Source organism: Lissotriton vulgaris, chromosome 9 (genome assembly GCF_964263255.1).
Source record: "Lissotriton vulgaris chromosome 9, aLisVul1.2, whole genome shotgun sequence".
Taxonomy (NCBI): domain Eukaryota; kingdom Metazoa; phylum Chordata; class Amphibia; order Caudata; family Salamandridae; genus Lissotriton; species Lissotriton vulgaris.
The window spans coordinates 677,411,781-677,438,530 of NC_141697.1; the positions used below are offsets into that span (position 1 = coordinate 677,411,781).

Consider the following 26,750-nt stretch of genomic DNA (forward strand, 5'->3'; position numbering starts at 1 on the left):
ATGGCAGCCAATTCAGGGCTCTCAGGTCAGGGGTAATGTGGTAGTGCTTTTTTGAACCAGTGATGAGTCTCGCTGCAGCGTTTAGGGAGGCTCTTAGGGGTGCGGTTGTGGTTAGGGGGAGTCCGACTAGTGCGGTGCGGCCGTATTCAATTCGGGGGATGACTATAGCTTGTACTGCGGTGTGGAAGTCTTTGGCTGGGAGGAAGGGTTTAAGTTTTCTCAGAGTATTGATCTGGAAGTTCGCGCCCTTAGTTGCCTTGCTGATGTGTTGCTGCATGTTGAGATTGGTGTCAAGTGTAATGCCTAAAGATTTTGCTGAGTCCACGATGGTGGGTTGGACATTGAGTGCAGTTAGGTGTTTAAGCCAGGTTTGAGCAGTGGAGCTCTTAGCTGGAGGTGAGATCAGAAGGAACTCTATTTTCAGGGCATTGAGTTTGAGGTGATTATCGGCAAGCCAGGATTGGGTGCATCTGATTGTTGCGTTCAGGAGCAGGATGTCATTGGGAGATTGTCAGTGACTATATTAAAAGTTACGAAGTTGCATATGTCTTCCATCTGCAATTTTCAGCCGTCCCAGAGCAGAGTCGTCTCAGTGCTGTGATAGGGCCTGAAACTGGTCTAAAGATTCCCTGAGAGCGTGCTTCCTTCAAGGTATTGTGTGAGCTGCTCAGTTCCCATTCTTTCCAAGGTTTTTGTAAGGATTTGGATTCCTGCTGTTGACCCAAAACTAGTGGCATCTGCATCAGGTGTTCAATCCAAGTTTCTGATGTAGGGTTTTGTGCCTGGCATGCCTCAGCCTAGCACTGAACCTTGTAGGGACACTAGCCGAGCAATCTCAGTGACAGTAGGTGCTGCATTTTGCCTTGAACTCGAGTCAGAGGCAAGCTAGCCCCAGAAAACTTGCTACTGAAGTTAAGCACGACACTCATATATTTCCGTGAGGTTGCCTTCTTCTAACAGTAAGACAAGTGACTGGAATCATTGAATGTTGACATTGTCACTTCATAGCCTTGAATCTGTAAAACTTTATAATTGTATCTAGTATGAGCAAAGTACTGTTCCACTGGTTATCTTTGTTTTCACTGTCGGTTTGCTTTTCCCTAGAGACAGTAATGTGCATATTTAAGTCCAACACTCTAACTGTACAAACGAAGAAAAGGTGCCACGGATGATTTAAATGCAAAGCTGTCTATACATTTGTCTCTGTTAGGTCGAATGACTCTGTGACTTGTGGTTTGCAGCAGAAGAAAGGGGTTTGCTGTTAGTAGTGGTGCAAGAGGAGCATAGCCACTGTTATTTATTGAAAAGTAAATTGGAAAGGCAGGACAACTGGTAGGAGGCAGGAACTAGTATTTATATACAGTGACCATGAGTATGGATGCACAATGGTTCTATGGACCCCTACATCCTAAAGAGTGGAATTATTTCTCATCTATTGTGTCCTGATTGTTCTAACTCACAAACTAGAACCGCCAACCACCTAAAAGGAAAAGTGACAGATTTGGGTTATAAAATGCGTGAAATCTCTACATCATTCATGAAAACTGTAGGTATTCAGATTTCCTATTTTAATTTTCTTTTCCTCCCCTTTTTTTCTTCAGGTACTTCTGAAGTAGGAAGTATGTAGCAGTGTGAATGGGATCCTTTCATCTGTACTAATCAGGAGGCATAGCAACAGCAAGGTACAACAATCAAATGTTTTTGCTCTATTTAGTGTACTTGAAGTAGAAGGGTTTCAAGATCTTGGGCCAACAATATTGAGGATTACTTCCATATATATTTACAGCCAACCATCCCCCCTCAAGCCTGTTTGGAGTCTCTGATATGCTGGTTACATGCATCTCTATTGCAGGGGATACACTTGCAGAGCTAGTCAATAGGAGGTAATGTGTAGTTTGCAAGGATCTTAGCTACGTGTTGCAATTGTGAGCAATTTCTATTTTAGTTTATGCTCTTATTGCATGGTGCAGTTGCAATAAATGCTATCAATCAATCAGGGGTTTATATAGCTCAACTACTCACCCTTGTTATAGCATTGTAAAAGGACAAACAATATCCTATGAGGGGATACCCTTGTGGTCTAACTTGTCTCACCTATCCGTATCTCAGTACAAGGATAAGAGTCATAGATGCTGGTCAGACTCACTGGTGGTATAGGTGAACATGTTAAAGATCCTAATAGGTACATAATGAACGTTTTTGCAAATTCCCCATCAGTGCATGGCTCGAGCAAAAAAGGAGGGCAGTGCAAGATCTCTGAGGATGTCTCGGTATTGGAAACCTGGTGCATGGTCCTTGGTTAATATAGATTTGCATCAGAACCACGAAGAAAGGAAGCTCCCTTAATTCACGTTATGGTCCTGTACCAAAATATAACTATAATGGGTGCAAATTGTTCAGACACCTGGAAAAATACCCAGAATTAGAGTAACAGGAAACTCTTGTTTATTGGACCTGATTTCTCTCTCCAATTATGAATTTGAGCATTCCTTCTATGCAAATGACTAATAGCCTGAAATTGGAAATCCTCCTTCCCCCGCCCCCCACCTTGAAGCACCATTGACCTCTGAAATAAAAAGCTGGTAGATCTTGAACAAGATAAAGACAACCTCCTCAAACTACAACGACTTTCCCTCCATCCTAGACCCATTACCAAACTAGCAATTGAGTCCACTTCAAAGTTAAGTCTCCAATCCAGTCATCTCACTACTTGTCCCTTCCATATGCACCAGAATTAACCAGGCAGTGTATTGACCGTAATGTTCCCCCATTTCCCCCATTTCGTACACTGTATTGCAATAACATTCTTTAATAAATTAAACATTATACCAGGTCAGCAAAGAAGGAGTGGGGTAAGTTTGTAAGATTATGAATCAACATGTTTTGCTAAATATAAAGTAGATTACAATACGCTGAAGTAAATGTTATCGTACTGCTGCTTATCGAGCGCACTTTCACCAGACGGTCTCTTGGCGCTAAGTAACTGAATCAGCATGGCTCAAGCTATTTATTGGTAGGCTTGCTTAAAGAGCCAGGTCTTCAACAATTGTCTGAATTTTGCATAATTAGAGATGGTCTTAACTTCTAGATGCAGCACAATATTACAGCAAAGGCAGCGGTAGTCATTGACAGTCGCACCTACAATTCTATAAAGGGTTTCCTGGTTTCAATAGTTGTTTACTAGACACATTAGTAATTTTTATACCTTCATAAAGTTCTGGTGCTCCTCAAGGTAACGGTAACATCCCACTGCCACGGATGTTGGGTTGGCAACAGTTCCAGGGGACTCGTCGTCAAGTACTCATAAAACTGGTTGTACCTTGGCACGCTAATATTTAATGTCAGAAGCATATGCTATTTGGGGGGAGGGGGCGGGGGGGGGGGGGAGTTGCCAGTCTTGACCCGGTTAGGGTGCCCTGACTAATAACCTCGAATGTGGACAATGCTTCAATGTTTAAATGTTTATGCAGAAAGAGAACATCAAAACATTACATTTGGTTTGTGATTTTATTGTCTTGTTTTGAGTAAAATTCTTCTCAATACACATGGCAAAAAGTAATGCAGTGCATGGATTTTAAAAGACATTGATAATTATGCAGATTTTTTCTGAGTCATCAAGGCTGCAAACACACGGTTGTCATAAAAAGGGGAGACCAATTATGTCTGCATACAGAGTTGTATACCCATCGTGACAGATTGTTAAGAGTGACAAGGTGACTTCACTAGTGATGTTCTCTTTGATGCTTTTAGTAGGTGAAGGTGTTCAGTGAAAAGACATTGAAAAAAAGGGAAGAAAAGGTGTTTGTGTTTTCTTTGCCAGAAAGTGCGTGAAGTATTGCTACAGCAGAACCCAAAGACAGTACCAGAAGGCAGCAGGTTCCAAGCTCGGGGAGCAGTGACTGAGAACCGGATTTGTTTTTGTAAACAAATTTTATTCAGTTACAGCTCCTCAAACAAGTACCATACCAAGGATGAAACAGGACCCACTTATTGTTGATTTAATTAGCGATATTTATGTTAACGATTATACATTCCTATAAAAATCATCCCATCTAATGTCTCCGCTTCATAAAGTGCTCCTGTGTTCATCCATCTTAACAACAGTCCCAGGAGAATTGTGTTCTATGTCTCCATCTTGGGAATCAACTTCATAAGCATCTGTGCTAGTCCTCACTCATATCTATCCCAACAGTCAATGGATTAACAAATTACCCCCTCTCCTCCCTCCCCCCACTAACTCTACCCACCCCCCTCCCACCTTCAGGCATGTTGCTCCATCATCCAGCTCTCAGTGGTATTTAATCTTGTAGGGCAGTGTTGCCCAAACTTTTCAGACCTGTGGCTCCCTTCACCTAATTGGCAGTTGGCCATGGCTCCCCGACATTTTTTTACCGGTAGGGGAATGTAATCCCGACCTTGGGAGTACTTCCAGTTGTCTCCCTAAAATGTATTGGGAAGCATAATAATGTAAAAAAGGCAAACTACAAGCCCAAGAATGCGCTACTAAAAGCTAGAAAAAAAAGAGCAGCTATGTGTGTGCCTGTTCGGTGCTTTAAGGAAGCTTGCATAGTTACAGCCTCTGCTGTATCTGTTTTTGGTCAGTTGATGACACTTTGTGAAACTTTAAATTATGAAAAAGCCTGCTAAAGCGTCTTCTATTCCCTCATCCTTTACGTTTCTCCACCTTTTGTTGCTACCTTTGCTCTTCAATGTTCTTTTTCTCCCCTCTCTCTGCCTTTATGTCCTGCTTTCCTTCTCTTCCCTCTTTGATTCTTTCAAACTTTGTTTTACCCCCGTGCATTCCTTCTTCCATGTTTTCACAGACTGGAAGTCGGGTGTCACTTTTAGTTTCCTGTATTTCCCATCCCTCTGCTGCACTCTTCTTCACAGAAATAAAACATTCTGGTTTATAAAATCTGGCATGGTATTTCTTCAAGTTCACATAAAGTAAGTGCAGAAACAGCAGCCAGCATATAAATACACGGCCTGTGTGAAGTTGGAGCAATATTTGAAATCTTTATCTTGATTCGAGTGAAAATGTCACAAGTCTGTGTTTTCCCCCTACATAACTCTTGTTCCCCAGGACACTTTACTGTGCCATAAACTTCATTCATTTGCACCTGTTTGCTTAAATTGTTCTGAGAGGAGCCTTAGTATTCATTAAGATGCACTGCTGTTTTCCGACGAGACTGTGGGCCACTGCACATTTATTTAACTTGTCCCTTTCAAATTCGACTTTTCAAATTTAAAACCGTTAATGAGCGACCAGTGATTCAGCCCTCTTACCTACTTTTAACTTTTCTAGAGGGTCGTCCGGAGCACGGTATAACACGGCTATCCCAATAACGCTGACAGTCATGCTGCGTATGCGGAGGCTACGTTTATGAAAGCACGTAGGCACTATGGCGGCATTGCGCTTCTGGGCCAAACCCCAAATTATGCAGGTGGCATTTGTAACTTCCCCGTGAGTTGGGCTGCGGCTGGAATGAGCTTCACTTGCTACATTCAGGTAGGCGTCAAAAGACACATATTAATTTATTGGCCCACATTCTCACATGATTAGCTTGCTCAGCACACGGCCACCGCTATCTTTCCCAGATTGTGCGCGGTGCCCCTGGCTACTCCTAACGGCGCACCGGGGTGCCACAGCGCACAGTTAGGGAACCATAGTTGTAGGGTATCAGGCATCATAGTTCAAGAAAGTAGACATCCACATTGGGGGGAGCCACCATATAGTACTTGCCTACTATCACCTAAGTCACCTGCTCAGGAAGGGCAATGCTTCAATCCATCTGTACAAGTCCCCTCCCTCAGGGGGTTGTTCGGTGTCATCAGTCTGGTTCTTGAGTAAGTTCACCATCGCCACCCATGCTCTAGCCGTGTCTAACATTTTTTCATTATTGGTTCTCTGGGCCATTTGTAATCTAAAAATCCCTTCACAGTTAGCCCATTTTGTGAATTCTCGCAGCCATCTTGCGGTGCAGTGGTCGCCTTCCAATGGCCGGTAATTTCTCGTTTAGCTAGGACTAACCCCAAATCTATGAATTTGCTGGTAACTTTATTACGGGCAGTATGAGGGAACCAGTGTAATAGACAAAAACCCGGAGTCAGAGTGCTATCTCTATCCGTTAATTCACCCAGTTTAGTGGTTACCTCCCTCCAGAACCCGTCCAACAATGGACACTCCCAGAGCATGTGTAAATATTTAGCGTTCTCTAGCTTCCAACGCGGACAGGCTGTACGGGACCCGAAGAATGAGTTAATTTTGTGTGGGATGAGAGACGCTCTGTGGAAGACATAAAACTGGATTAGTTGAAATCTTGCGTTTCTAGAGCATTTCCATGCCTGTTCCATCATCGCCTCCCACGGCTTCTCCTCTACGGGGATCCCAAGGTCTGCTTCCCATTTGACACGCAGGCTCTCTAAGGGGCACCTGATCTCCTGGGTAATTCCTCTATACAGGCAAGTAACCGCTTTGATCGTCCCAGCCACTCATACCACATACTGGCATGGGAGAGAGGTCGCCGGTTCAGCCATCCCCCTCTTTCAATGCTTACGGATGGTTGCCATCAATGCAGCATGCAATAGGAAGTCATGCCTGTGCAGTTCGTACCGTTCTAAAATGTCCTGGAAGGGTATGAGGGTGCTGTCCTCATAGAGGTCTCCAATAGTGGAGATCCCCACTTCTTCGCAATCTCTGACAATCTTCCCCATGTGGCAATTCCTCACAAACCCGCAGCGGGATCTCTGGTGCATACAGGAGTCTCAATTTGGCTTTTCTGTTGGCCTGATTCCAGCATTGTTGCACCACCCACAGATCCCTCGGGCCTCTCTTTCGCTTAAGGGGAGCCGGAGGAGTACACGAGAAAGCTATTGCAGGTCCGGGTCCATGCCCCCTTGGGCTTCTCCAGTACGTAATCTCCTTAGAATTGGGCTGCATGGTAATAGGCCTCAAAATCAGGGACTGCAAATCCCCCCTCCCGTCTAGGTCTCAGCATGGTGGTGAGTGCTACTCTGCGCTTCCCAGAGCCCCTTTAATCATGATGTTGAGTTGGGTGGAGTATTTTCGCGGTATCCATAGTGGTAGTGAGCCAAAGTAGTAAAGTATTTGAGTTACCATTTTTAGCTACGCCACCCTCCCTGCTACTGATAGTGGGAGGGTTCCCCAAAATTCAAAGTTGCTCCTGGTGGTTCGTATTTCTCTTCGACATTACCTTCTAATAGGTCGAAGGGTGCATGATAAATCCGCACTCCTATATAAGTCAGGCAGCTGCTTTCCCACCGCACGTATAGCGCATCCGGGGGTTTGCCTCTACCACTCTGAGCAGGAAAAAGGCACGTCCTATTCCAGTTGGCTTTGAGACCCTCCACTCGCCCCAATTTGGCCAGCAGTTCTCAGGCGCCCTGTGACTCATCAACAGCGTTGGCGAGGAACATTAGGAGATCGTCTGCATATAGGGCAATGAAGTGGAACTGACCCATCCAGTCTAGGCCCCTGTAGTATCGCCCTGATCTTGCATGAACAGCCAGCGGTTCCACTGCCAGTGCGGACAGGAGGGGAGACAGCGGGCATCCCTGCCTTGTACCCCTGCCCACAGTGCAGGCCTCTGAAATCACTCCCCCTGTGCGTACCTCAGCAGTCTAATGGTTGTACAATATTGCCGTCCAGGTCACAAATCCCTCTCCTAGTCCGAAAGCTCACAGGACCCTAACCAGATAGGACCATTTGAGACTATCTAATGCCTTCTCGATGTCGATCGACAGGCTGCACGCCTCATCCCCTTCGCGCGTTGGGTTGTCCAGTAGTTGACACAGTCGGCTTATATTCATGGCCGTATTCCGGGAAGGAATAAACCCCGCCTGGTCTACATGCACAAGTGCTGTCATATGGGTCATCAAACGGCTGGCTAAAATGCGACTTAATATCTTGTAATCTAAGTTAGGCATAGCGAGGGGGCGGTAGGCGGTGCGATCCCATGCTGGTTTATCCGGTTTGAGGAGTGGTGTGATTCTTGCTTCCTTGGTTGAGCTAGGTAAACAGCCATCTTGCTTTGATCTATTGTAAAGGGCTAGCAGGCGGGGAGCCAATATATCCACATAAGTAGCATAAAACTTTATTGGAAGCCCATCTGTGCCAGGGGTTTTGTTTCTGGCCATGTGTTTTATGGCCCCCCTGATCTCGCCGAGCTCTATATCCCGACCCAAGATCTCTGCATCATCTGCCTCGATTGGGGGAAGCTCTATATCCAAGAATCCCTCCTCCTCTAACATCCGTGGATCTAATTGACTTTTAAGATTGGTGTCCCTCTGCGTGCCAGATTGGCCAGCTAAGCCAGCAGCGCCCCAGTTTTGTCCCTCTCAGCATGTGCCCGAGCCGCGTACGCCCTGTAGTCAAAACATCTCAAGCGTTCTATTCGGGCTGCCATAAGATCCACCTGTCTGTCCTCCCCTTCGGGTCTATCTCTTTCCACATCTCTGAGCTGCTGTTCCGCTCTCTGTATATCGTTTAGCAGGTTCCTACGTACCCCAACCGCTTCCCCAATTCAGCTGCCCCTTATTACTACTTTGAAAGCATCCCATTCAATGTGTAGGCTGGTGGTCGTGTTAGTGTTGTTCTGGAAGTACACCTCTATAGCAGTGCCTAATGTGGTTCTAAAGACCTGGTCTTCCAGTGTCTCCGGTCCGAGACGCCAGCTAGGGATTGTGGGCCTAACTCGCACCCAATTCAGGGATACTACAAGGGGATTATGATCAGATATCGTCCTGGCTAAATTCTCACTCAGTGTAATCCCTGCATGTACATCCGGGGAACAGAGGATAGAGTCTAATCGAACATGCAGCTCATGTAGAGCCGAGAAATAAGAGTAGTCCTGTTCTCCTGGATGATGGGCTCTCCAAGTGTCTGTCTGCCCCCAGTGCCGTTGCCAGTCTCGCTGGGCTTCTGCTAGTCTATGTGTGGGAGCATCAGGGAGTGGTGGATAGGATTGGTCCAGAGCAACCTCAGTAATGCAATTGAAATCTCCTCCCAATTGCACGGATCCAGTCAGAAACGGCGCCAATGTCTGCGAGAGCTGTGCAAAGAAAGCATGCTGATCGACATCAGGAGCGTATGTACTTCCTATAGTAATATCTCGGCCATCAAGGCGCCATATAACACTACAAATCGACCCTCGGGGTCTATTATCTGCCGAACACATTGAAAGGGGACCCCAGCCCGCACCCATTTTAGGGTCCCTCTTGCAAAGGCCAAGTACGTAGTATGAAACACCTGCCCCCTCAAGCGGCGCTGTAGCGCTGCCCCTTCTGTTTTAGTTAGGTGGGTTTCTTGTAGTAATACAATTTTCACCCCTCTTCTTGTCAGATAAGCATGTATTTTGTGCCGCCGGCCCATAGTGTGCATCCCCCTAACATTCCAGGTCATAATTTTGATGCCTACGGATGTACCCATAATACATTTCTAATTGTATTTCTAATTGGGCACTGTGTATGAGTGGGGACTGTACACTTCTTAGCTGACATTGTGTAAATAAGCATGTACTTTTCTGAGACTTGATCACACTCCTCCCTGCTAAGGGGTATTTTTCTAAGATGTCAAGTTTCTGGCTGACAGTTTATTCTAGAACGTTTGTTAACCCTAGGAATGTTGAACATATAATGGAAATTGATTAATTGATATGGTACAATTCAGTACTCCTAATAACGTTCTTGAGTAGAACATTGTAGAAACAAGGGACTACTTGCTTGATGCTCCATATCTCTGGTAATAGCCATCTCTGTGTAAGTTGGTACTCTTATCTCCATGTTTTTATTTTCTGCAGTGTGTGCTGCAACTTTGAACTGCTTGAAAATGTCAGTCGACAGCGGCTCTCGCATGAGCATCGCCTCACAGTTCTTTGCTCAGGAAGAATTTGATGAGAACATAACGTTCACAACGTCTGAGAGAGTAAGTACACACTGTCTAAATGCTAACTATTTGGTGCATTGCTGTATCTGATTTAGGTTGGATGCCGAGCTGTGAGTGTTCATGCCGGAGTCATCGGATGCTGGAGTAAGTTAAATGGAACTGGTTCCTCATATATCTGCCCATAATTTCCCGTAGCATGGAGCTCTGTAATTACATAGTTTAGGCGTACAGAAAAATGTCAGTTCTAGCTGGTCCTTGATATTTCTTTGCAGCACCAGGATAGAAATTTCATAAGAGTAGAGTAAGCATTGTCTTGGTAACACCGGAAGCCCTGTGTCATCGCTGAAAAATAGGCTATCATCAGTATCCTTAAAGTAGCTTTTGTGTCCCTCTGTTCAAGACTGAGCTACAGTTCTCTCTATTCTTGGTCAAATCTTGACTGGGTTTTGTCAAGCACTGTATTTTAATAGGTCAAATCAGTTAGCGATTGCTGATGTCCTCTAAGTGAATATGACTAAAATCCCTATAGATTACTGCCACATTTTATGCAGCATTATGGCCTAGTTCGGTTTTAGGAATCTGCTTTAAGATAAAAACAGTAGCATTGTCCCATTCACCGCAGAAAGCTGACACAGTAGGCTGTTAGTTTCTTGTGCTGTTCTCTTCCACATCTTCATCTTCGACCTTCTTCTTTTTTTTTTAGTAATTTAATTTTAACGATTACTACAGGTTACAAATCCCCTTTTTGTTGTCCTTTGGTTAGGATGTATGTGAGAGATTAACAAGAGAAAAAAGTTGTTTCTCAGTGAGAAACCAGATCCCAGTAGCTTACCGAATACTAAAAGTTTAAAGGCCTTTCATACGAAAAGGGTTAAGAGAGATCCATTGTTTGGACACCTGATTGGAAGAGGAGCGACCACCCCTGTGGGATCAGGGCACCCTTGCCATGACCCAAGGAGCAAATGTAGGCAGAGCATTGCACACATATAGGCTGTTAAAAGGAAAGGGCAAAGAGGTTGTAGAATCCACTTTGCCAAGTAGCAAGTAATCTTAATGCCACTCGGGCATAAGTCACCACCACCACCCCTGTAGAGCTCTCTGTATGATCCACGTAGCTATAAAGGGCGAGACTGCCTCGATGTAGGAGAAAGCCGCATGTGAAGAGGGCCTGTAGCAACAGATCACATAATTCTGGGCTAGTGAGAGACTAAAGAAATGTTAGAGTGCAGCAACAGTTGCCGAAAGAAGGTATCAGTCATGGCTAATGGAGATCTCGAATCTTGGGAGTGCCATTGGCAAGGTTTAACAAGGATGAACAGTAGCTACGATTGGCGCTCTACCAGGTGGTGGTAATCTTTATTGCAGCTGAACGCTTCAAAATTATGCACTTCTAAAAGCATATATCTCATTTTGGGTGCCACTGAAATGTATTTCTTTGTTCTAACAGCCCATAACTGTGCTTTATGCTGCGCACACAAACAGTTGACTCACCAAAGTGTCTAGTATGGTAACTATAGACTAAAAATAAATTCATTTTTAGGCAGCCCTCGTATAACAGACCTGTTCAGCAAGTCGCGGCTGCTGGAGTTTTTAAAATTATTTTCAAAAAGGCCATAGTGGGGAAAAATAGGAGAATCATGCAGACTTTCAGCTCAGCCGGAAAGAATGGAAGGCATTCACACAGAAACAAATCTCCACAAAGACTTTCTCAAGGAAGTCATGAAAGATAAGCATCCAAGGAGTTCAAACAGTATGGTACGCACTCCTATACTAAGAAAGCAGTGTGTACAACTTAGTCTTGAAATAAGCTAGAAAATAGAGGAGCTTGACTTGTTTTCATTATAGAATATAACCTGAGGGGCATACAGACGTACCTGTACCTAAAATGCATCCTTTGCCCTATATTGGTGTTTATACTCTTGAGACGTTATGTAGGCCAATAACTAAGTAGGAAGTAATGTGAACTGAAAATTCTAAAACTAAAAAGGCAGGTCCTGGGAGCTGCATTTGACAAAACCTTCAAAACCGTCAGAGCTCCAATGATCTCCTTACCTGGTGGTTACAGTTTTTTTTTTTTTTGCTGAAAAAAATTTGTTTTATTGCCTTTGTTTCTATTTTTGTTTTTAAACGTTATTTTTCAATGTTTTGCAAATTACAAAGCAAGAAACCCCCCCCTCCAAGGCATCGTTAAACATTTGTACACAGATCGACGGACTCATTATGGCACATCTCGGATTAGGACAACATCTGAAAGCACACAAGTTCATGCAGAATAGCAGTATAACAAGCAGATAACATATGACATCGTGAGGAAATCAGGCCAGTCCCAGCTCCATGCACCGTTCGAGAAGGCCCTCAGGTGGCCCCTCCCCCCTCAGATTCTTGCTCAGAAAATAAATCGCCACTAGTCCCTTCAGAGTCACTGTATAACTAGTGCCCATCTGCAGCTAAGCCAGTTATACAGAAGGTTCGCCACACCAGCAGATCCCCTGAGAGTTTCTTATCCCTCCTAGTGTGTTGCATGTGTGTCTCTTCTGCGATTGTCCACTCCCTCACATCCCGGAGCCATGTGTCTAAGTCCGGGGCCCTCTGTCCCATCTATGTGATAGCGACCCTGCGCCTGGCCAGCACTACCATCAATTGCAACAATTTGTATGAAAGCTTCTTTGGCTTTGGGACTAATGCCAACAGACAGTGTAAGGGCGTTGGTTCGATTTGGAGGCCAGTGGTGGCCGTTATACGAGCTACAACCCATGTCCAAAAATTCCCCACCAACGGACATTCCCAGGCCAGATGCAAAAACCCCGCTTCCGCTGCGCTGCACCTGGTGCAGTTATCCCTTCTATCCTCCGAGAAGCGACTCACCGACTTCGGAGTAAGGTAGGCGCAGTGCAGAAAGTTAAAATATATAAGTTTGAAGTGCGCATTACATGACACCCGCCGCGTCAATGCCCCTATACGCTTCCGTTGTCCCTGATCCAGAGGCGTTCCCAGGTCCTCCTCCCAGGCCGCCCAAGCCGGTGGCTCCGGATTGGCAGAATCACGCCTCATGGCTGCATACATCAAAGCTATTAACCTACGTCTTCTGCCGCAGGATAATATGATATGTAAAGTATGGGTCATCGGGGGTATCTCCGGACACTGTGGCCAGACCGAGCGCACAATAGCACGCAACCCTTGGTAATGTATGTATTGTCCGCCACTTAGGCCAAATGACTCCTCTGCCTGCTCATGCGTGATGAAGCTCTCCGAAGGGTATAGATCTGCTAGGACCTCACAGCCCCCGTCTCTCCATTCTCGGAAGGACATGTGGCGTTCTATTTCTACCAAGGGGGCCAGTATCCAGATCGGTCGATCCCTGTGAAAAGGAGCCGAGCGTAGGACCCTTTCTATAAAGCGTTGCCATAAGCCTGCTGTATGTCGTACCACATAGGGTGGCTCGGCGTCGGCCCCGCCCCCACGCATCAGTGCCAGCTGAAGCTCCTGCACTGTCGCCCTTCCTGCAAGTAGTCGCGCCTCCCATACATCTGTGTCTGCGAACCATCTGGCAGCCAGAAGTATCTGTGCGGCATAATAAATATCTACGCATGGGGCTTCCAACCCCCCTTCCTCAAAGGAGCGCACAACAGTATGGAGGGCAACTCTGCTGCGCCGACCCGCCCAGAGCAGGGATGTGAGCAGCGTGTTAAGGGTCTGGAAAATCCTAGGCGGTAGAGGGCACAAAGTGTCCTGAAGGACATATATTGTCCTTGGCAGCATCACTATCTTGGAGACGGCCAGCTGCCCCGTTCGGGACAGTGGTAGAGTGTTCCAGAAGGACACGGATTGCTGGAGAGACTTAATCACCCGGTCTATGTTGCGGGCAAGGGACTGCTCCTCTGTCGAGGCCACATGAATACCTAGGTATCGGAAACTGGTTGTTCCCAACGCAGCCCAAGCTCTGGCAAGTCTTCTAGGGGAACCGTTGAATAACCCGATAGCGGGAAAATAAGGGACTTACTACGGTTGAGCTGCAAGCCCGACACCTCGTCAAAACGGTCCAGGTGATACAGTAACCTCGGGAGGGCCTCCCTCGGAGTTTTCAGGTAAAACAAGGCGTCATCCGCATACAGCGACAATATGTTGCACGTGTCACCCACCTGAATACCCCATTGTCTCATCTCAGTCCGTATTGTAACAGCAAACTGCTCGATGGCTAGGGCAAAAAGTAGCGGAGTGTGGGGGCAACCCTGTCTCGTGACCCGTCCCTGCTGCCACTCCTCCGATCTCGCTGCTCCTAGACTCACCCTGGCTCGAGGGGAGCTATATAGTATACAAATCCAACAACTAAAATTGGGCCCGAGGCCTACCTTCCGGGGGACCTCCTGCAAGTAGCCCCAGTCAACCGTATCAAACGCCTTGGCCAAATCTATGGAGACCAAGACCGTCTGTTCTTCCCTACCTCGTACTTCGTGCTGTATATGGTTCAGACGCCGTAGATTCATAGCAGTGTTCCGCCCAGGAATAAAACTGCACTGATCGGCCGATATGACGAGGGGTCAAGTTTGTCCCCACTTGGTTACAGGAACATGCATATTTCCCCCTGAGCCACGCTCTGTGGGAGCACTCCACTCTCGAACGCCTCATGGAAGACCTGTAGGAGGAGTGGTGCCAATACATCCCGGTATTCTTGATAAAATTCCGACGGGAACCCGTCACTTCCCGGTGATTTTGCACGCGGTAAGCGGCTAGTGCCACGCGGATCTCAGTCAACGTCAGGCCCGCATCTAATTCCTCCCTATCCGAGTCCGAAAGGATCGACATATGCAGTTCCTGTAAATAGGGGAGATATGAGACCTCCGATATGTCAAGGTCTGCCGCGTATACTTGTCATTGATGGGATTGGAGAACCCCAAGGACGGCCCGCTCTGAGTAAACCACGTGCCCGTTCAGGTCCCGTAAGGCTACGATACGCTTGGGAGTCTGTTCCCTCCTTTGAATCCAAGCCAGGAGCCGCCCTGACTTATCGCCCTCCCGATGAAGGCGCTGCCTATATTGGCCCAGGGTGTATTTGTCGAGTCTATCCACTATGTCTTTCTGTGGGGCACTGGGGTTCGCTATGTGCTAAGCCTGCAGAAGGGTATCCTCCTCTTTCTGGAGGTCTCGGAGAAGCTGTTTCCAAACTCCATAGGTAAGCCCCATACAAGCACCCCTCACTACTGCATTCAGGGCCTCCCATTTAGTGGCGGCGGATACGCCCCTCTCTCCCCAATTGAGGTCCACATAGTCCCAAGTGCCGTTTCCACGTGCGCTTTTCCTACTTGGTCGCTGAACACATCCACCGGGAGCCTCCATGTACAAGGACGAACAATCGAAGGCCCCCACTGAACCATGCAAGCTACTGGAGAATGATCCCATAAAAAACGAGCCTGGTGAGTAACCTCCACAGATAGTAAGCTCAGCATTAGCCACTAACGCTTTATCTAAATGGCTGTGGGTGTTGTGTGTGTGGGGGAGAAGCAAGTGTATACATTCTGTGTTGGGTTCCGTTGGCGCCAAACATCCACTGCCCCTATGTTTCCCATGACATCCTGAGCTGTACAGTCATACTGGGTTTTGTGCCCTCCCGGGGCGGAGACCTATCCAGACCTGGGTCAAGAATACAGTTAAAGTCCCAATCCCAAAGTGTCGGGGGCCCCCAGGATGTGAATCAAGACGTCTTGTCAGGCCCTAAAGAAGGCCGGGTCATCCGTATTGGGTGCAAAGGACTTTAAAATGACAATGTCCCTGCCATCCAGTTTAGCCCTTAGAAGCATATATCGACCATCCGCCTCCATATACTGCATAGCGAACATTACCCCATGGGCCACCCAGATCAGAACCCCCCCAGGCATATGTAGAGAAGGACACATGAAACATCTGTCCGCGCCATTTTTTGGCTTACTTCTGTACCCACTCGTCTACTAGGTGGGTCCCTTGGAGGCAAGCGATGGACACTCTATGTCTCCGGAGGAAGGAAAGGACTCTGTATCTCTTAGCGCATGTGCCTAACCCCCTCGCATTCCAGCTCAGAAACTTGTGTCCCATGATTTCCAACATAATCTACCCCACCGCAACCGCCCGCTCCCAGTGTAGATCCTCTCCGGTGCCCGACCTGTAATGCAAACAATGCCTAAAACATTCCCCTTGAACCTTCCCTTTGAACAGTCCCCCCCTCCCTCTTCCCACAAGCAATATACCAGCAATAACCAAACATGCCAATATGCCCTTTCCCTGCTTGTGCCAGGACGTGCACAGCCACCCCATTTGCCCAACGAGGCAATCTACACACAAACGAAAAAAGAAACTCTCCTCCCCTCCCCATCCCGACTCCCCGCAAGACCCAATTCAAGACATTTATACCGGGCTCATACTGTCGAGCACAAATCTATGTATAGTCCCCTTCCCCCTGACCATGCTCACTCACTCCCCCCCTCCCCCCCCCCCCCTCTCATACCTAGAGCAGAAAGGCCCCTTTCATACATCATGCCACACCCACATTCCTTCCTGAGTCTACCTGAGAGGACCAGGATCTTGTCTTATGGCATACACCCCTCCCACCAACCACTCAGCTATTTCAAGATGCATCCAACGTCTCAGGAGTCCCGACCTCCGCAGTTTCAGGAATCACTGGGGCAGTTAGTGGTATGTCTACCGCCGTGACCTGCAGTGTATCTGGGACCAATAATTCTCCGGGCCCCATAGATGTCGAGGGCGCCGTGTCCTCTCCAGCTTCGGACGATTCCAGATGCAAGGCACCATCAGCTCCCACCATTACTCTGCGTCTCTCCTCACTTGTAGCTGCCTCGGACCGGCGTTGTCGCCTGTTCATACGCCTTCTCGGTGCTCGAGTACCTCATGTCCCACGGTGACCACCACGTTCGCCTAGCGGAAGGTCATCTCCCTGACCTCCAACGATTCCCAGACTTCTTCCGGGGTATCAAAGAAGTGGGCCTTCCCCTGAGCCAGGACCTTCAGTTTGGCTGGATATAGCAGCATATACTGGAGGTGCATCTCCCGGAGCTTCTGTTTGACTCCCAGGAAGGACTTCCTTTGCTCTTGAACTTGCTGGGTGTAATCCAGGTAGATGGAGATTCTGCTGTTTTCAAAGGTGAGGTTCGCTGATTCTCTTGCCACCTTGAGGATGCAGTCTCTGTCCTGGTAATTAAGAATTTTGGCGATTAGTGCCCGCGGAGGTGCTCCAGGCCGTGGTGGCGGGACCAATGCTCTATGGGCTCGCGCGATCACAAAGACCTCCGACAGGCCCCTCTGGCATAACTGTGTACGAATCCAGTTCTCTAGGAAGCGTTCAGCATTTCCCGCCTCTGCCCGCTCCGGCACTCCAAGGACTCTGATGTTGCTGCGCGCGCCCTCCCTTCCGCGTCCTCTGCTCTTCTCTCCAGGTCTCCAGTCGTGGCCTGAGTTGTGCGACTGTTTTTTTGAGGGATGCCACCTCCCCTTGCAGCTGTTCTGTTTCCTTCTGCGTCGGAAACTTTATCGGCCACCTTCCGCAGATCCGTCCGCAACAGATTTACATCTATGGACACCGTTTCTATTTGGCGCTCCAGTGCCCAGTGTGATCCCTGGATCGCCTTAAGCAGCTCTGCCCGGGAGGGCTCCGAGGGCGCCTCCGCCCCCTCATCTTGGCCCGACTGACGTGTGATCCGCTGGGTTATCTTGTGGGTCAGTAAGTGTTATCGCGGTTTCAGCCCTCAGTCCCGTTACCAGCCTGCTTGCGGTCTCCCTCATATCTGACCATGCCAGCAGTTTTCCAGCTTTGTCCCCCAGTTCATATACGCTCCCCAGCTTATGGCTGAGCATTGTTTTGGCAGCTTCTCTCGCCTCAGATCTATACTCCGCTTGTGTCAGATTGAGAAGACGTGCAGGGTCCTGGTCTGTTGATGTCCAGACACCCTCTTCCAGTTTTAATACATCCTCTTCTAGTCTGAGAAGTCTTGCCTGTTTTTCTTTTTTTGCCCTGGAGATATATGAGAGTGCATGTCCCTTTATTACTGTTTTAAAGTCCTCCCAAAGGACCTGAGCAGAGTCGACCTTGCCATAATTCTCAATAAAGTAATGTTCGATTTCCTGCTCTATTTTCGATTTAATTTTAGGGTTTCGAAGATGCCATGGGCTAATGGGGGCGACTCAAGTACAGTCTCCCCTCCCATACTCCATTTGTAGCCAAATTGGGGAGTGTTCTGATATTCCTCTAGCCAGAGGTCTTACTTCTTTGACATATCTGATCTGTACTGCCGGAGCGAGGATATAGTCGAAACCAAACGGGAAAAGCGTTTGTGACCCAAGAGTGAAATGTGTATTGCGTCTCTATAGGGTGATATACTCTCCATATATTCACCAGTCCCATAGCCTCTAGGAAACGTGGGAGGCGCAGCTGTGAAGGAGGCATAGCCATAGGGGAGTAGTGATCTAGTGTCCCATAAACAACTGAGTTTAAGGCCCCCTCCCCTTATTATCAGTCTACCACTGGGAAACTCAAGCAGCACCTTTCCCAGTTCTTTAATTGTATTTTCCTGTAATCCCGGTGGCAAGTACAGGGATAGTATGTCCACGCTTCCCCTTCCAACCGGCCAGACACTGCTGCGTATCTCCCTAGATTGTCGGTATATACTTGGTCTATTGTCATCGGGAATGTGTACTTTTTCAATATACCAAGTCCCCTGGAGCCCGTCGTGAACCATGAGTACGCTACCTGTTGATGGCCCCATCTATCTAGGGCCTCACACATGTTCCCTATGAAGTCTGTCTCCTGTAGCAATGCTATATAGTGCGTCCAATTGTCATTGGTTGCATCCCCCAGGGCACACCAAAATATCCTAAGAAAAGGATTTGATAAAGTTTCTCAGGACAAATCACATTCTCTTGTTAGTAATTCTTCATGTAATTCTTTATTTGATTTAATTATGTGTTCTTGAAATGTATATTCATTTCAATTTAGTCAAATAGGGATCCTTTAGTAACATCACTCAGTTCAGCTCCTATGCATTTCGGGCTCTCAGCCCTTCTTCGGGGAGCATATAGTGCTGAGCGAAAATGAAATTGGGCATTTTCTCGTATATGCTGCAAAGTTCTTTTGAGAAGTTCATTCCGATTCAGTAAAACAACTCCGCCTGTATTCCTGCGTTTCCTGGAGCAATACCACCTCCGGGGCGTGTAGTATAAAAAATTACAAAATAATCCCTCTTTTAAGTTTATCCCGCAATCCATTTACATTCCAGGATAATAGTTTGATTCATCTCTCATTCATAACGCCCATGTCTTCGGGTAGTATCCGCTGCTGGGGGATTAACCAGCCATATCCTGGGAACATCCACCACCCCCGAGAAAACCGCATGCTGTCTGTCACGTTCTCAACACCAAGTTCATGATCACTGTAGTTACTTTTCTTAGACACGTATGTAATTCTGGGACAAACAAAAACTAACATTATAAGATAAAAACCCCCAACACCCCCCACCCCGTTGCCCTCCCTGCTCCCCCACACTCTGGGCCTAAAACTGCCCATAACCGGTTAGTGCAGAGTGCCTGTCGCCCTAACTAAGAAAATGAACTAGTAATTGGAGGGTGAAGGGGTTGCAGATGGTCGCTGGTCTCCAACCCTCCAACCAGTCTTGTGCCGTTTCCGCATGGCAGTACCAAAAAACCAAGACCTGCCATCCACTTCCACCCTCAGTTTTGGCGGGATGTAACATCGCATAGCGAATGCCTTTATCTCTCAGTAATTTTTTAACATTTAAGAAAGTGCACCGTTGGCGTTGAACCGATATGGTAAAATCCGGAAAAAAGGACAGTTCACTGTTCTCGATCATTAGAGGAGGGTTAGTGTGCGCCGTTTGTAAAATACTGTCTCGGTCCCTGAAGTTAAGGAGTTGTGCCAGAATGGATCACGGAGGGGCCCCGGGGTGAGGCCTCCCCGGCACTCTATGCGCTCTTTCAGCTGTAAAGAATTTTGACAGCGTTTTGGGTAGTAGGCGATTCATGATTAAGTCTTCTACTGACAGGTCAGTGGCCGGTCCCTTCGCTCGTTCAGGGACCCTGATAATTCTAATGTTATTGCGTCTTGCGTGACCTTCATAGTCATCATTCAGTTGGACATCCAATCTTTGTTCTGCTGCTTGGAATTCTTGAATTTCCTTGCCCATTCTTTGGGTGTCGCCACTAAGTACCTTTTGCACCCCTATGGTTTTCACGTTTTCACTAGTTTTTTGCAAATCAATCCAGTTCAACTCCATTTCGATGGATATGATGTCCATTCTGTGTTCCAGCGAGGTACCCACCCCGCGATGATTGCCATTACATCCACCAATAGCGGTTCTTTTCCAGGTGTTGTCGACGATTTTTCCGTCTCCCCTCTGTGCGTACCCTCCTGTTCACTTACTTTGTGGGTGGTGTATTTATCCAGCTTTGTCTGGAGTGTAGACCTCTGTCCCTTCGGCCCAGACATGACGCAGCGCAGTTAGTGGAGTGTCACCCCGCGGTACTGCGCCCTTGTATCCCGCGCTCCACTCACTGCACGCTAAGTTCAACACCCAAGACGTTCTCAGAGCAACCTCTCACCGGTGCTGCCAAACATATGATGCACTGCCTTCAGCATAATAAAGATGCCCGGACTTGGAATCGCATGTCCCTCCTGCACAACGGCTCAATCCAGTGGCCACTGGCTGTGAGTTATGGTCCCCTTTTTGTCCTAAGTCTTTCACTCAGCGTGGCATTAGATTTGTGCCTAAATCAAACAGAATGATTCCCTTGGGTCGTGTACAGGAGAAGCTTGGAATTAGCTATAACCACAATCAGATATAAACACACTAACTAAAAATTTTCATAATTAGATTTGTGCCTCCAGCATGCCAGTTGTGGTACTTCTGGAGTTGGGCCGGGATTTCTAGCCTGCTGAGGTATTTATTTCACCCGGCTGTGGCGTAACTCAGCCCTCCGTTGTCCTCTCACCACAGCCGTATGGCAGGAAGCTGTCTTAGATGGTCACCTCTGCCCCCTCCGGCCCCTGCTGGTGCCTGTAAGTTCTACTCCCTCAATGTCGTTGGGCGCGTAGCACTGCTGCCCATCCTCAGCATTCAGAGTGGGCTGTTTGGCAGCAGGCGTACCAGATGAAATGGGGCTGTGCCACGGGTCGCCGACACCTCCAGCTGCAGCCACTTCAGGAAAACGGCAGGTAGTGGGGGGGTGGGGGGAAGCCAGTGGGAGGAATGTGTTCGAGGCATGTGGGCTGCTGAATTCATATCTGTGCATAGATCGCCGCCTAGTGTTGGGTCCGGATGATTGTACATTGTTGTCCTGGAAGAGTCTTCGAATTATCACGAGGTAGGTGGTTCCTCCCGTGGACTACAGTGCGCATGGGCATCCTCTCCATCCTCAGATTGTTTTTTTTCCGCCATTGGGTTCGGATGTACTTAACTACACTCCAAGTTCGGAATTAACTAACTCTTCTGTAAAGGCCAAAAGGCCTTCGGTTCCGTCGGTATTGTTCAGCGCTCTGGACCGAGACACTTCAGAAACATCTATTGCACTCCGGTCGTCGAATCGGGCCGTGAGGCCTTCTCGACGCCACGTGGATCGACCGTCCATTTAAATACTGCCCGCAGTGCAACTCAAAGTTCCCGCACACTGATAAGCATCCCGTGTGCAACAAATGCCTATCTCCGGATCATAAGGAAGATAGTTGCCTTGCTTGTGCCCAGTTCCGATCGAAAAAGACTATCCGGAATCGACGGGCAGCAAGGCAAGAAATGCAGAGGTCGGTGCCAGAACCAGACAACAGCTTCACGATGAGGAAGAACTAGGTAGCGCCGAAGAATCGGATCAAGACGTAGAACAATACTCTGAGCACGATTCCGAAAATTACTTCGAGAAGGACGAAGAAATCGTCGATCTCGAGGAATACGATCAAGACGACATCGTAGCTGTTGTAGACGACTCCGATAACAACGAGGGGCGAATCGTGAGTACACGCCCCATATAGACACTACACCAATATCAGAGACTCAGTTCGAGGCATCACCAGTGGGCCTTAGCCAAGATCAATATTTTCGTTCTACCGCCCCGCCGTACGGCCCGGCTAAGAACATATACGGCACCGGTTCCATTGAAACCAAAAGTCGTCGACAACACCGTCTTCGGACCAAATGTCGTCGATCCGAAAGTAGTTAAGCAGAAGGTCCTCGAGCCGTAGTTCCAACACAACCTTCCAAGCCAAAGACCGTTGAGTCGACATCGAAGACAAAACCTGTCGACTCGAGCTCCAAGCTAAAAGCCGTCGAGTCCACCTCGTGGCCCAAACACTTCGATCCAAAGCAAAAGCATGTCGAATCAACCTCTAAACCAAAGCACGTCGAATCGAGCAAACAAGCCTCAAATATCGACAAAGGGAAAACACTGTTGACGAAAGTAAAAGGGCGACGCCCAAGACTAACGTCGAACCGAAAGTGAAATCTACTGTGGACAAAAACAAATCGGTCGAGCCGAATCCCCTCGAACCGAGAAAGGCCATCGAGCCGAAACAACATATACCAAAACACCTAAAGACACTGTGGAATCAACCAAACCGCTCGGTCTGAAAAAGGTGGTAAAACCAGCTGCACCAACAAAAGGTGTCGAAACATCAGAAACGCATCCAACCACCAAAAGCGGGTGAACCCGTTAAACCTACCGAGCCAAAATCTAGCAAAGCAAAGGCAAGAACTGTGGAGGAAGAGCTTATTCACCCAGACCCCTCCACAGAGGACCAGTCAAAGCTGTATATTGACCCAGCAACTGGCAAAGTCACTGTGTACACAAAAAAGAAAAGGCCTCTGCAAATAGCAGACGTTCCTAGAATACCACTCAAAAAGAAACAAGACTGTGCTACCTCTCCGATCCTTTTTGAACCAATCGATCCAGCCATGCCTACAACCCCATATGCCCCAACATCACCTGAATACAACCCAGATGAAGATCAGGATGCAGATGTGGGGTTTGGTTATCCACAAAACCCAACTGGAGACCCCAACCTACAGCCATGGGGTGCAGGAGGAGAACCAGATAATGAGGGGACTCTGCCCATTACTGAACCAGCAGTTTACTCAACTAAGCCATCACCCACTGAAGATACTGTGGCCTTTAATTCTTTACTTGATAGAGCAGCTACCTACCATAACGTAGATATGCACTCTGATGCTATTGAAGAAGACTTTCTCTTTGATACACTCACAACTTCTGAGAGACATGTAAAAACACTCCCCATGTTAAAGGGCGTCTTAAAACATGCACATGACATTTTTAAAGACACTGCTAGGGCACGGGTCATTAACCCTAGAATTGAAAAGAAATATAGGGCTGCACCTATCGATCCAACATACATAAAAGGGCAGCTACCCTTGGACTCCCTAGTGGTGTCCAACGCATGTAAGAGGGCTAACTCCCAGACTACCGGAGAGGCTGCTCCTCCAGACAAAGAGTCAAAAATCTTTGAGGCATCAGGCAAAAGAGTAGCAGCTCAAGCAGCAAACTCGTGGAGAATTGCCAATACACAGGCCTTGCTGGCCAGATATGACAGGGCGCATTATGACAGCTTAGAAGACATTCTCCAACACTTACCTGACCCTTATAAACAGCAGGTAGATGAACTGATACAAGAAGGGAAGCTCATCACCAATGCCTCAATTAAATGTGCCCTAGACGCGGCAGATACAGCTGCCAGATCCATCAATACAAGCGTATCAGGTTTTAAGAATGAAGTCCAATCCACTATTCTTAATCAGCCCATCAACCCAGACTTTTTATTTTGTCCAGCAGTTGACTCAATTCTGGACAAAATGAAAAAGGATGCGGAAACAGCTAAGTCCATGGGAGCTCTCCAGTCACAACAACACCAGGGCTCCTTTCGTCGCTCCAATTATAGAGGAGGAGCCAAAAGTAATACTTCACAGCAATCCTCCACTTACAAAACTAACACGCAATCCACGTACAACAAAAACACCAACCGGGGTGGATACAGGGGCAATAACACCAAAGGAAGGGGTCGTGGAGGCAATGCAAATAGATCGTCCACTAACACCAAACAGTGACTTCTTGGCACTACCCCCAGACCATATAACACCGGTCGGGGGAAGACTACAACAATTTCTGCCAATCTGGTTAAATATCACAACAGACAAGTGGGTCAGGCAAATTATCCAACATGGCTATTGCCGAGAACTCACCTCAACCCCACCCAACATACCACCAGTGCACCGTCCAATGTCACAGGAACATATAACACTACTGCAGCAAGAGGTCATCAGTATGCTGCAAAAGGGGGCCATAGAACCAGTCCCACTACAACATCAGGGAACAGGAGTATACTCCCTATAATTCCAAAGAAGGACGGGCCTCTCAGACCCATATTGACCTCAGGCCCCTCAACCTGTACATTTTGTCGGAGCATTTTCATATGCTCACTCTCCAGCAAGTCTTACCATTGCTCCGCAAGGGAGACTTGCTAGCAACTCTGGACCTCAAGGACGCATACTTTCATATACCAATACACCCTGCTCACCGAAAGTATCTCGGGTTCACCATACAAGGACAGCACTACCAGTTCAAAGTACTACCATTTGGGGTCACAACAGCTCCACGCGTCTTCACCAACTGTCTAGCTACAGTGGCGGCACATCTCAGAAGGCAACACATCCATGTGTACCCATATCTGGACGATTGGCTAATACTCGCGCCATCGGCCCAGCAGTGTGCCAACCACATGTCAAAAACCATCCATCTCCTGCACAGTTTAGGCTCGTCGATAAACTACCCTAAGTCACATCTGCAACCCTCCCATGTACAACAATACCTGGGAGCAACTATAAATACATTGGCAGCAAAAGCATACCCCAATGCAGCACGTATAAACAGCATGCAGGCACTGATACAAAAATTCAGGCCCCAACACTCAGTACCAGCTCGAGTGTTAATGCAACTAATAGGCATGATGGCCTCATGCATATACATAGTCCCTCATGCCAGACTACACATGCGTCCTCTCCAAGAGTGCCTAGCAAGGCTCTGGAACCAGGGCAATTAAAGGACCTAGTGTTGGTGACCAGTCGGGCATACAACTCTCTGCATTGGTGGAATCTACAAAACCTTTGCAAAGGACGACTGTTCCAAGAGCCTGTCCCACAAATAGTGTTAACCGCGGACGCATCCCTACTAGGATGGGGAGCCCATGTCCTACACTACACAGTACAGAGACTATGGACTGTACAACAAAAGAAGATGCACATCAACCTTCTGGAGCTAATGGCTATCTTTCTAGCACTGAAAGCATTCAAGACACACTAATGCAACAAAACCGTGTTGATCCGGACGGACAACATGACAGCCAGTATTACATTCAAAAACAGGGAGGAACACACTCCCCACAGCTGTCGCACCTAGCTCAAGCAATGTGGAGGTGGGCCATTCAAAGAAACATGTTTCTTATGGCAGAGCACCTCCCAGGCAAGGACAATCAAGTAGCCGACCTGCTCAGCAGGCACAGTCAACAAATGCACGAATGGGAGATTCACCCCAAAGTGCTCCAACCATTCTTGCGGAAGCAGGGACACCCGGAGATAGACCTGTTTGCCACAAGTGAAAATGCAAAATGCCAGTACTTTTCCGCCAGGTTCCCACATCCACAGTCGCAAGGCAATGCGATATGGATGAACTGGTCAGGCAGATTTGCGTACACTTTTCCCTCAGCTCCATTAATACCGCTAGTGGCACGCAAACTACGCCAACACTCACTGACGCTAATCCTAGGTGCTCCCACATGGGCGAGTCAACCATGGTACACAACGTTCCTAGAACTGTCAGTGGTGCCTCATCAAAGACTGAGACTCACACCCAATCTTCTAACTCAGAGCGGTGGAGAAATCCAACATCCAGATCCGCAACAGCTGAACATGACGATCTGGCTCCTGAGATCCTAGAGTTTGGATACCTAAACTTGCCTCCAGACTGTATGAACATTATCAAGGAAGCAAGAAAACCCACTACCAGGGCATGTTATGCAGCTAAGTGGAAACGTTTCGTCATTTACTGCAGAAACATTGACATAAACCCACTTGATGCTTCTACTCAAAAAATCATTTGTTATCTCTTGCACCTACAACGCTGCAATTTAGCTTATTCATCCATCAGGATACATTTAGCTGCGTTAGCAGCATATCTTCAAAACAGGCAACACCTTTCACTTTTTAGGGTGCCAGCAATTAAAGCGTTTATAGAAGGACTCAAACGGGTAATTCCTCCAGTACACCCCCCTTCACCAGTCTGGAATCTAAACGTTGTTTTAACCAGACTTATGGGACCACCTTTTGAACCACTACACTCATGCGAAATACAATTTCTTACTTGGAAGGTGGCTATTGCCATTACTTCGCTTCGAAGAGTTAGCGAGCTTCAAGCCCTAACTATTCAAGAGCCATTCATCCAAATACATGCAAATAGAGTAGTTCTCAGAACAAACCCTAAATTCATGCCAAAAGTGGTATCCCATTTCCACATAAATCAAACCATCGAACTGCCAGTGTTATTTCAAAATCCACAAACAGTAGCTGAAAGGGCCTTGCATACTCTAGATGTCAAAAGACCTCTGCTATACTATATAGACAGAACTAAGACATTTCGAAAGACAAAACAGTTGTTTGTTGCTTTCGCACCGCAACACAAAGGCAATCCTATTTCAAAATCAGGTATAGCCAGGTGGATCGTTAAATGCATCCAGATATGTTATTTAAAAGCTAAACGTACCTTAACAGTCCCCCCCAGGGCGCATTCCACATGCAAGCTA

At 47.4% G+C, this 26,750-nt stretch overlaps 1 protein-coding gene across 3 annotated transcripts in view; it reads left to right on the forward strand.

Moving 5' to 3' along the window:
• SYMPK (symplekin scaffold protein) overlaps positions 1-26,750 on the forward strand; it is a 1,074,905-nt gene that overhangs the window by 30,943 nt on the left and 1,017,212 nt on the right. For 2 of the 3 annotated variants that reach the window (XM_086938396.1, XM_086938395.1), the window contains exons 2-3: positions 1,602-1,682; positions 9,819-9,943. In XM_086938396.1, coding sequence (XP_086794522.1) covers positions 9,848-9,943 — 96 coding nt within the window. In that variant the 5' untranslated portion in view covers positions 1,602-1,682; positions 9,819-9,847. Of the gene's footprint in view, positions 1-1,601; positions 1,683-5,305; positions 5,510-9,818; positions 9,944-26,750 lie in introns of all 3 variants that reach the window. The other variant, XM_086938397.1, reaches the window with a different exon arrangement.